At 44.8% G+C, this 12,089-nt stretch overlaps 1 protein-coding gene across 1 annotated transcript; it reads left to right on the plus strand.

Annotated features, from left to right (window-relative positions):
- The first annotated feature begins 305 nt into the window (after positions 1-305).
- On the plus strand, positions 306-10,023 carry LOC112972934 (vesicle-associated membrane protein 2-like). The gene is made up of 6 exons (XM_026080175.1): positions 306-363; positions 1,615-1,710; positions 2,212-2,326; positions 4,108-4,222; positions 7,819-7,977; positions 9,964-10,023. Exons 1-6 carry the CDS (start codon positions 306-308, stop codon positions 10,021-10,023), a joined length of 603 nt encoding a protein of 200 aa, XP_025935960.1.
- The last annotated feature ends 2,066 nt before the right edge of the window (positions 10,024-12,089 follow it).

The following is a 12,089-nucleotide window of genomic DNA, read 5'->3' on the forward strand; positions in this document are numbered from 1 at the left end:
CAGCGCCTCTCGTGCGGGCACAGCGATGGCCTGACGCCTCCCGCTGCCTGCGTCGGCAGCTCCCTCTCCGAGCCTGGCTAACGCGAGAAATTTCTCCTGCCTAGCTCACGCAGAGGAGCAGAAATCAAGCAGCTTCCCAAACATCAGGCACACGCTCGTCCTTAATGTTTCTTCAACCAGTGGAAATGGAAATGACAGTAACACTGGATGTCTCCAAATCTCTTAGAGTCACAGCTCCATTTAACCATTAGAGCTAAGTGGTAAATTGCTTTAAAAAAAAAAAAATTTTTTTTTGACACTGAGCCATGGGGGATGGGAAATCTCTTAGTCATGCTGGTGACCTACCACCTTCAGGCCCAGCAGGTAACCAGCAGAACTGAGGACGTCTGAGTCAGCCGAGACCGTTCTGCTGAATCACTGGAACAATCCCCAAATGTTTCCTCGGGGGTGGCTGTGCGCGTATGCAGATCCAGCATCTGTTTTTAATCAATGAGATTGCTCATGTGTTAACAAAAGCAAAATCTGGTGTGCTGGGGAGCAAGGATGTAACTAATATTATAAAAAGGATGACCTAAGCGCCTAGGCTCCATGCATGCGCTGCTGTTGTCCTGGAGTAAGTGCGCTCGCCCTGCACATGGCATCGTCTTTGTCACTTGTCACTCCCCCACGAAGTACTCCAGTGCTCTGACGCCACTAGTGCTTTGAGTGGTAGCAATTGAAGAATAAATCAGTTTGGTAGGGAATTATACCCTTTTTTGCCTGCAATAATGTAGCTTTGTTCCCCCTTCAAAATTAATTTGACCTGCTCTCGGGGATGAAAATTCTCAGAATCAATTGTAGCTTTTTTTCCTCTTCCTGAAAAAAACCCAGCATGGTCTGCTGGCTAAGGGAACTTCTACATGGATTTTGCATTCATTTATAGCTCCTAAAAATCATGCTAGCCCATGAGAAACTGGACTTAAGGTTGTGACACTGCATGTATTTCAAAAGAAAGCCTCTCTAACATTGTGCTAATGTTTTGCATAAGTTCCTTTGAATCATGCTTCTCAGAAATCATAAGCTGATATGATGCAGTACAGAGGTAATAACAGAAGAATTATGTAGACGTGGGTTGGACTTTTATTTTAACATTTTAGCCTAAGATATCCCAGAGAACAGTGACGCTTTCCAGTGACATAGGGCCCTCACTTCCCTTCTTTACGAGAAAGCTTAGGTTCAAAGACAAACTCTAAGTGGAGGCCGTGTTGGACCAGAGCCACGTTAGCTCACTGAGGTACTACTTTCTCCTGCTGCCCAGCCATTTGAGCTTTTTTCTACAGAGCTCAGATACTGACAGGCCTGAGCCAGGGGCTTGGGGACCCTCGGTCCTGGTCTGAAGTGCTCTGGGAGGAGGGAAGGGTGGGATCGTTGTGCCTGTTTTGCCTGTTGCAAATATTGCATGCTGCCTGATGGCATGAGAGGGCTTCTGTCTTGTTAAGAAGAGACCTGCAAGTGGTATTAAAGCCAAATGCTCGAGGACTGGCTTCCTAAAGCCTGTTTGGGAACCTGTGCTTTTTGCTTCGTGCTCTGTGCTGGGTGCTGTGTCTTTTCTGGTGAAGGCCCCTCTGCTTGCAGCTCGCAGGGCTCTGCAGCTCCTTGCGCTGAGCCGCAAGGCCGTGAGCGATGAGCTGCTGTCATCGTGTCAAGAGAGCACGACTCCAGAGACAAGAGGTTTGGAAAGAATAGGTCTGGACGGCAGGCAGCACCCAGCTCTGGTTATGGTTATATTAGATTTTATGCAAGTATTAAATTAAGATGTGTTCGTTAATTATAAGCTCGCTGTACCTTAGCATAAAGATTGCCATCTCTCTTTGGCAGTTACACTAACTCCTGCAGTGATGGTCAGGGCAGCTGTAAGACCATCCTACACAGGGAGCAGAGCAGCCCCAGGAAATACAGTTGAAACCAAATTAGCTGGCAGCAAGGACACTGGAAGAGCACCTTAAAGAACAAACTGGGAAGCATCTACTTTATGCCAATTCATTTTAAGGACAACTTAGGAAATGCCAGAAGAAAATGAAGAATACCAGGCAGAAAAGGTGTATGACAGAGCACTGAACTTTGTAGTGATCGCGCAGATTTGGGCAAGAACAGCACTGCCCTTACAGACTATGCTTACTAGCCCAAATATGTGACTAGTAACCCTTCCTCCTATGTGTTTCCCTGCTGCAGCCTCTGGGATGCAGACAGTACACAGTACAAGAGGGGCTCTCCGTTACGCTTGTACTAGCAAACAGCATGACACGCTTTCCCTAGATAAAGTTCTGCTTGTGTCGATGGCAAAAAGGTCTGTTTACTTCCCTGACTGCAAGAAAATTTCCCAATTTCAATTTTAGCTCTGTTGCTGTACTAGGACCTCCTTTTGAAGTTGTTAATGCTCCAGGGAGATCTTGTTTTGCATTATTTGAGTCCAAGATATGTGACGGTCAGATTTTGATCCTTTGTGACAACAGTGTAAACTCAGAATAAGTGCTGTTGGGGTCCTGGCCCATGGCCCTTCAGCGGAGTGCTTCTCTTGTAGGCTCACCAGCATCTGGTCTTTTATGTTTTTAACAGTGGCTGTGAGGTCCTCAAAGGATAAGCGGTGTTTTTGTACAGCTCAAGTTCTTTTCTTTCAACTGAAGCTTGATAATGACTTTCTTACCCTGCCTCCCTGCAAAAAGAAGTGCAAGATGCAGCAGTGCTCCCAATCTGCGAACAGCTGCTCCATCAAAGGGAGTGTTGGGGGGGTCAGAGTTATCTGAAGGGATCTCAGCCCACAGGCAATACTGTCAAAAAAGATTTTGCAGCTTAAGGAGCCTTTAGGGAACTAACTTTAAGGTACCTCCAAGCACTTCGACAATGTATTAAGGGGGCCATAATTCCAGAAGCATTAATCAGACCCCAGGATGTGGAAGGGAATGATTCATAGAGAAACACTATGTTCCCTCAGTCTGTCACTGTGGGAAGGCAGTGGTGATGCATGAGTGGGATTTGTGATATTTTTCAGTTCAAATGCTTAGGGATTTCCTCTGCAGTTTCAGGAAGGGTTTTATTTCCCTGCAGGAAGAAGTGACAGGGGTCCCCCTGAAAGAAAAAGTAAGGTTTCACAGGTTGGAAGTGCGGTGAGAAGAATTGCTGGCTGGAGTCACTAGACACTGCCAGGCCAGCAGGGTCACTTGCCTGCTTAGCTCAGTCGCTGCCAGATCTGCTGTTGCATCCTAAGGGACTTGTCTTTTTGTTTTGCTTTTTGTTATTTTAAAGCAACATGGGGGAGGCCAGTGCTGATGCTTAAGAAAAGAGCTGATGCTCAGGAGACCTGGGTTCTGTTCACAGCATTGCTGCAAACATTCATCTGGGGGCCGTGGCAGATGTTTAAGCCAGGCCAGCTGTTCTGCTGGAGCACTCGGTGATCTCTGGTGGGGTGGTTAAGTATTGCCGAGTGCCTGAAATGACTAACCCCGTGCTGCGTGCGATTCTCGCCCCCAGTTCCTCCTCCGTTTCTTCCTCTCCTTTAGTTTATCTTTACTTGGTTAGCTTCCAGCCTGACACTGAGGAGCCCAGGAGCGTGTCATTCACCACACTGCGGAGAAAGGCAGGTCGCAGCCCTGGCTCGACATCAAACACCTTGAGCATCGACACAAAACACCTTGAGCAGAGCCTTCTTCCTAGGCTAGTCAGGCCTGTGATTTATTAGGTCACTTGCCTAATTTAGGGTGGATAATCTGAACTGGCTTGCTGTTTCCTCCCTGGTGATTAGCCAAACTGCTGCCCTACAGGTGGATCCAAAACCAGAAGGCCTTGCTGGTGGAAGAAGTGCTCCAGTTTGGAGAGAAAGAGGCAACAAGGGAGGGGAAGAGTTTGACATAGTCTTATCAAGAAATAGTGTGAAAAATAACGCAGGCTAGGAGGGAAGGGGCAGAAGAGGTCTCTAGAACAAGGGTAGTGATCCTGACATGAAGAATATGGGCTGTCAGACAATGGGAAACTCCTGTTAAGAAATACGCGCTTTTGACTTTTTCCAGAAAAGGAACGGTGAACAAGTGAAGATGGTTGCAGTCACTTGTTATGTTCTGTTTTCTGGCCTAGGTCTGCTCCAGCTCCTACCCAAGGTCCCACCGGCGCTGGGGCTGCAGGGCTACCTCCTGCTACCAGTGTGTCGAGTAACAAGCGGCTGCAGCAGACACAAGCCCAGGTGGATGAGGTAAGTGGCTCCAGGTAATTTGTTGCTCACCATAAGGGTGCTGATGTGATTTTTTTTTTCTTTAAGATGCTTACTTCACTTAATGATCCAGCAACTCCTGCTTGTCTGAAAGCAGTGGGTCTAGGAAATGAGGTTTGCTAAAGGATGGCATTTATTTGGAGGCAAGATAGTACAAGAGATATTCTGAGTATGAACATCTTCGTACCAATAACATTTTTGCAGAATAAATATGGATATTGGTGCTGATTCTGGAATTCATCTTAGACAGTCAGGTTAGGAGGAAATGTCATAGTGGGACCAGCATAGGAGCTCTTCTAAATAAAGTGTTCCTGCGTTCCTAAAGGTCAGATGCTAATCTCACAGGCTGTTTCACAGGGACAGACCCTAGGCCCCTCCCGGGTAGATGGAAGCCATGAATGTTGCACAGGTGAGCCCTGCGCTCTTTAGTCAGAGCTCTGTTGATTAAGCATCAATACTTATCCCCAAAGAAAGGCACTTGCACATGATCTCACAACAGTACCTTCCACGAATTCCCCCCCCCCCCCCGAATGGTCTTGGAGGAGCACGTGCCTGTTCCTTCTTGGTTCTTAAATTCTAGTTAAGATACAGATTACCCCACTCCTGCCACCCTGGCTGTAACGCTAACACCCGTCTAACTGCCACGTTAATGGGAATGAGTGAGCGTGCCGCCATTCGTGGCTGCCGTCCCTGGGCACACCAGCGGTGAGGGAGCTGTGGAGACCCTGCACACCTGACCTGTTGCACAGATTTGTGTGCTGGATGTTAAGCACAGAGCTTTGCTAACCCCCTATAAACACTTAAGTAACTAATCGCTTACTGCACGTGAGGAAGTGCCTGGGGCTTGTGTGATTCTTTAATGCCAGTTCAATAAATACACACTGGAAAACAGCCATATGCTTCTTCTGTAAAGGCCTCTGGTTTCAGATGCTCTAGGTATGCTTTACATGGATCAGAAAAGACCTCAGAGCATCCAGTTCAAACTCCTTTCTTAAGATGAATTAAATTTACCTGTCAAATTGAGCTACTTTGTCTCTTTGAGAACTTCTCTTTGCTGAAGCTGTGAAACAGGGCCTTCCTGGCCTTTCCTTTGCTGATACTCGGAGCTGATCACAGGAATATCCATGTGCAGAAATGTCTAGGCCCAGTTCTCTTATTATCACTCGTTTTTACATCAGTGTAACGTCCTTGACGTTAATGGAGTGTCTTTGCAGTGCAGAAAGTAATATTACATTTCAGCTTCTGTCTTGGGTTAGAATAATGAAATAAACTTCTTGTCCTGAATGTATTACATCATGATGGTGCTGTAATTGTTTGTGTGAGCTACAGCCAAAGCAATTGCCCCTCGAAGGCTAAAAGTAATTGCTAGTTATTATTTAAAAGGAGTGATGCAAGTCAGACGCATAGGGATCTTCAAGCAGATGAATGGAGATGGGTCCCAGAGAGGCTGATGCACCCCCCGCCGACGTTCACACTTGCGACCTTCAGAACAACACACTCGGTAGTTCTGATCGGTGATCGCTCACGCACATGCAAGTTTGTCTTTTTGTGAAGCAGGATGGAGTAGTTTTGGCAGGAACTCTTACCCGTTATGAGGAGAGAGCGAGAAGCTCTTGGTTTTGAGGCTTATGCAGGCGATAATCAGGGTCCACGTTTTTCTCCACTCCAGTTCGAGAGAGCAGCAGAGTTTGTTATAGGTTGGTTTTCAGTGGATATCCCATGATTGGCAGATGTGTGCTTAATAGGGAAAGGCTGATCGACCGTTGACTCACAGTGAATAGCCAAGGGAGGGAAACGCTACTGGGCTTTCAGGCCTCTGAAGTCCCGTGGATGAAGCTGGTTTACATCACCTAGGGCTTTTGGTCTGTTACATGCTGCTTTGACCGTCCTGCCAGATCTTTCCTGGTTTGTTTCGTGTCCTGTGGGAAAGTGATCTGTAGGTGGCACCAAACACCAGGGCACAGCGCTGCCTTTCTCTGGCTGCTGTTCTGCGCCAAGGCACGGCACTCCAGACCCAAGCCGAAACACAGCGACATGATTGGGACTTTGCTTAAGAGCCAACTTCTGGCCTTATTGAAATGACTACGAGCCCTCTCAAACCAGCGTTTCAGATATATCCATGCTGGCTTTTCCCTTTGAGTTCTCCAGGCATTCTGGAGCTTATTTTCTAATGCTCAGATCTTGGTCTTCGGCTAGACAAAAATGTATTTATTGGACAAAAATGCAGTCTGAGCTGGACAAAGTGTTCACTGCACTTGAGTTAAATTCAATAAATAGTTTTGGACAAAAAAGGAGAGAAGGGGTAGGTATTTTTTCATCATTTTCAAGCTGAAATGGTTTAAAATTTTCAATATGAAACACTGTACTGAGACAAAATTTAGCTTAATACCAGCTTAGAAATGAAAACAAAAGGGTTTGTTATTTGATATGAATTGAAATGCTTGGAAGGTTTTTGTTTGAGTAAGCAAGTAAGAAATTTGGGTTGAACAAAACACATTTTATTCTGTTTAATTTTGGTGGACAAATGAAAGACAAATCTGGAGTTTTGGAACAGCATTTGACCCTGGGCCAGTCCTTCCAAAGATTCTTTCACTACCAGTTTCACCTCACTGTAGTCATATGATATATATATATATTTTATATTTCTGGGCTTTTGTAGGTAATAGTTACATTATATTAAATACAAATAACATGGACTTCCTTAGTACAGAGTATAAAGAGTAACAGACCATCAACCATATTCACTGCTAGCCTGAGTGGACACAACTTTACTGATATTGGTGTGCCATCCCACACTTAACGCTAGTGATGAATTTGGTGTTTAGGACCGTTTGCTTGCTAGAAGGGATTTTCTTCTAACAGTGTATAAAATATATGCATGAGTGGGCCTTATCTACTTTGTCCTGGCTGTGCACACTTTTTTTCACTCAAGCTCTGTATTGAGGGGGGCATGAGCTCCCTGCTGCCCTTCAGACTGAAGTTTTCCAGGTAGGATGTTTTCTCCTCCTTCACTTTCAAGTGGGACTTCAGATTAGGGCTGGGAAGTCATCTTGTCTGAGAAAGATCTGCAGAATGAGTAAATTCTTCCATCAGGAAATGCATGCAGTTTCTTTTAGAGTGGTCTTTATCAAGCCAATTTCTCTAGTTCAGGTAAAGAAATTATATTAAATGTATGAGGAAATAATGGCTTGTTCTTAGTAATGGCTGGACAAATGTCAACCAAACTGTAGTAGAGGAAATGTTCTCCATCAGTTTTCTGTATTTGTAGTGAAGCACCCAGTTGTAGGGTAAAGGAAATCAAAGTCTTTAATGAAATTAATTAGAGTATATCAAAACATCCCTTTATTTTTTACCTGTAAGGGCATTCGAGCCCACTATAACTATGTTTATCTTGTTCTCACTGTCTGTTTCCAGACATGTTTACTGAGGAAATGTCTGTGTAATTGCCATCACATGATATTTGCCATAATGGCAAAAGGCTGGTTTCAGTATGATATGTGATATTGCAGAGCGCGAACATATAGTGACCTTTAGCTTTACCATGCAATGGGATCTAATGTGGGGCTGTGCCTTTGCAGGTGGTAGACATCATGAGAATGAACGTGGACAAGGTACTAGAAAGAGACCAGAAGCTGTCAGAGCTTGACAACCGGGCAGATGCGTTGCAAGCAGGTGCCTCACAGTTTGAAACCAGTGCAGCCAAACTGAAGAGAAAATACTGGTGGAAAAATTGCAAGGTAAAGAATATAAAGATGTATTATTAAGAATTGCTTCATGACAGACTTTACATTCACTTGCATTTAGAGGGACTTTGCTTGTAGTGTGCGATCTCTAAGTCCTGCCCTCTAAGCTGCCAGATAATAAGCCAAGCAGCTCTGATCTTTACCAGAACCTATTCCTCAGATCATTTGTGCAGTATATAAAATCTGTATGCAAATTTTGATGCTTTACTCAGTGTCTGCAGACAGGGATGGAAGAACATAGGACTTGCCCTTTTGATTCATGTCAGCTCTCTCTCTGAACCACAAAACCAGGACAGGTGTAATGAATACTAGAAGTGGCAGAAAAGAGGCTTTTTCCTTGTGGTAGATGATCAGCCTCTTGCTCTTTCATGAGGAGGGTAAACTACCAAAAAATTTTGAGGTTCCACAACCACTGTGAGGGAATGGGAGAGTCTTTTGAGAAGGGACAGATTAGGATAAAGCAGGTCTTTAACTGACCAGATCTCTCCCCTGCTGTCCTCAAAGCCTCATCGTTTTCCCATAAGCAGAGGGAGCCCCATCATCTTTTGCTTTTTTAGACCTCCTCCAGGATTTGTCTTTTCTTGGGCCATGAAACTTCAGCTCCTCTTCTTGATATAAGACACCATATCCTTGCTTCCTTCTGTTCATGCACCACCAGCACATGAACACTATGCTGAAAGTTCAGCCTTGTTGCCACTTCCATTCAATACTGTCTCTGTTGCTTGACCCCTCATGTCCACCCAAGTGAGATCACCTGTTCCCAGAGGAAGATGCCACATGCATTTCTCCCCTGCCTGTCTGTTGCCTGCTTTGTCTCTTCAATCCACAGTGCTATGAAATGTAAAGCAAGGCAGAATATTATAGGTAGACTATGTATGCAAACACTCCCAAAAGAAGTGGATCTAAGTTAGAGACTCAACTGAGCAAGTGCCTCTGGGCCTCTCCTAGCTGTTCCCTGGTTGTTGCTTGACCCTAACAGTGGAAGAAGCTGGGCGTACGGATCCAGATTTTGAGTTAGATTCACCCACGCTGACTGTGGGCACCACAGTGACCTACACTACATTACACCTACAAATCTACCCTCTGTTCTCCTTTTCTCACTGTCCCTCCCTGCTTTACCCTGACAAAGAGAGAAACCCCTGTCCTTCCTCTGGCTCTCAACCTCTGGAAGAAGAGGGAGAAATAAATCTGCAAGCCAATGGCTGGCTTTGTCCTCCAGAAATATGTTGGAAGGAACAAAGGCCTTGCTTTGATGCGTCCCTGTTTTTTTTTCCCTTCTTCCCTTTCTCACTGGGTTAGTGAGGTGAATTGGACTGCAGCATCTCAAGTGGCATCACTAGCTTTCAGCATATCTCACATGGGTGCCTCTACCCCACATAGCTCAGTGCTAGAAGGTGTTTGTGCACAGCTGGCTCTGATGTATCTGTTCCTGTGGCAACAGACTTTGGCTTCACACTGAGGTATAGGCTAACACGCTGGAAACCGTGCTGGCTAGCATGGGCTACCTCTCTCAACAACAGCACAAGTACACAAAACCAGCACCAAAAGGAGTTGGGCGTCAAACACCTCCAACTGCCTCCTCCTTGACTATGGGCACATAGTCAAAAGTGATCAAGTTACTCTGGTATAAAGTGGCACCTGATCATGCGTGGATCCAGCCAGTGGACACGCATTCACTTAAAACACCTCCGGAGTTGTTTTACTTCACTGCTGGAAATGCCTACAAGGTTTATTCCTGCATCTTAGCTGTTGGGCAAGAACTCGATAGCTTTGACAAGAGGCTATGTCCATTGCAGGCGGTTAGTGGTGTCTAAAACTGACACCTAATGTGGGGTCCTGAAAAGTCTATTACAGTGAGTCTTTGCCAGAAGTAAAAGCAGAATGTATGGGCCACCAAATAAAAGCAAAAAAACTAGAGGTTGATGTCTATCATGTGAAAGCTGACTTTTTTCTTTTTTTCCTGTAACTTTCTTTTTATAGATGATGATCATCCTTGGTGTAGTATGCGCAGTCATTCTCATTATAATTATAAGTGAGTAATTTATTTTCTCTTTCATTTATGATCTAAGTAGCTCTGTGACTTACCAAGTGCTAATACAGGAAAAAACAAAAAAAAAACAAAACAGGTTTAAAATGTTCCAACTGATTAATTTGTGAAGAACCTCCTTCTAGTGTCATGCTGTTATAGTGAGAATTACTGCAAACTCCCTGGGCGCTTGTATAGGTAGAATTTGTTGATATTTAATGTGTTTTACATTAGTATGTTACATAGCTTTTCCCAGGATTAAAGACTCCCCTTTTTCATGTTTATATATGTTTTCATGCAGTCTCAGACATTCTCCTTTCATTAGAACGAATGCAAAAATCCTAGTGCTTTTCAGTGAGAACAGTAGTCCTTGAATTACCTCAAAATTAACTCAAAAGAGGGTGAGGGCCCACATGCAAATGGACATCTAGTACATTTTTTTAAAGTGCGTAGGTGGCTAATTCCTACCAAATCAGCTGGAATTTGGGATGTTGGTACTTCCAGAAATCCCTTTGCATCGTGAGTACCTAAATATTAAAATCTGGCCCAAAGTCTTGCTGATTTCTTGCTTCCAAGGATCATCTCATTCTGCACGTTTGTAGCAAAGGTAGCATATGAATGAATAATAGCAGTCATGCTGGTTGTGAGCCAGGGATCTCATAATGACAGTAACTGAACATTTGATTTATGTAACTTCTGTGTTAGCAACAACTGTTACTATGTGACATAACTGCAATGTGGCATTAACTCCTGAAGGAGAGGTTTCCTGAGTGGAGCGATACAGCTAGTAACGCAGAAGAGATTCACCAGGAGGCTACATTGTGAAGCTGAATTAATTCCCAGCTCTCAAATTACACGCCTCATCTTCAGCATGTTTCCGTTTTCCTCTGTTACTTCTGTGAAGGAGGCTTACAGAATCACCTGTAAACACGACTTAATGGATTGAGATACATGTGGTGGCTTATTAATCTAATGAATGCTGGCACCAAACCGTCCCAGAATGATTCTAGGGTTTCATAACTCGGATATGGCAAGAATGGGAAATGGCTAGATATTAATTAACTATATTAACTGGGTACTCAAGGTTAGTGGCTTCAAGGGAAAGACAGACCTCTGCTCTGCAGTCCTAGTGTAGCAGCCTGGGAAGACAGATGTACAGCCGTGGAATTGGCTGCTGTGTATTTATCCATCATTGAGCATAATGTGTATCCTAACAAGAAGGTAAAAAGCAGACAAGATGGCTCATAATTTCTCCTCAAAAGTTAACTCTTTCCTACTGGTTTTAAATATTGGATACCTGTCTTGGCAGGTTTAGAAACAGAAATAGCAGCTTTGGCATGGCTTAGGTTGGGTTTGGGGTATTTAATCACAAGCTTGGGTGTCACCCAACCCCAAGCTCATGGCTCACCACTGTGGAGTTTGTTAGTTTGAGTTTGGTGAGATTTAAATGCACTTAGGCTCTGGATCTTGAATTATTTTTTAGTCCATTTGATCCTTCTGTAGTATTGCCTAGAGGGTTTAGCTTCAGGAAGGACCCTATGTATTGGGCTCAATAACTTATCTATTCGCAGTAGCTCTCAGAGTATATATTTCAATCCTACTGACATCAAGGGTCCAAGTGCTGCCACAAAGGCCTGCATGGCTTCTCCAGTGTCACTGATGTAAACAGGAACAAGATCACCCTCAATGCAGGGGTGACTATAAACACAGATAAATTAAGCAGTTCCTTACAGCAACAGCCTACCATGGGTGGTTAAACGGCCCAAGCCAGGCTAACCACCATGCTGGTAGTGGAGCCCTGGAGAAGCCGGCTGGCTCCCTGCTGCGGAAGAGTTGGAACCTGTGGGACAGCAGCTGTTGCTGCAGTTGGGGGTGGTTACTCGCATCAACAGCAGCCCTTGCCCTTTCTGCATCTGGAGCCCAGGTCTCCCCTGCTTTCCATCCCAGTTCTCTCTCTGTGCTCCTTTTAAGAAGGGAGGAGCAGCCCAGTTGCAGCCAGGAAGGCATTTGTGTGCAAGACCTGTCATGCTCTTTCAGGAGGGATGTGCTACAGGTGTTTGCCATCCTCTGATAGCACACG

Source organism: Apteryx rowi, unplaced genomic scaffold (assembly GCF_003343035.1).
Source record: "Apteryx rowi isolate R43461 unplaced genomic scaffold, aptRow1 scaffold_51, whole genome shotgun sequence".
In the NCBI taxonomy this organism is placed as follows: domain Eukaryota; kingdom Metazoa; phylum Chordata; class Aves; order Apterygiformes; family Apterygidae; genus Apteryx; species Apteryx rowi.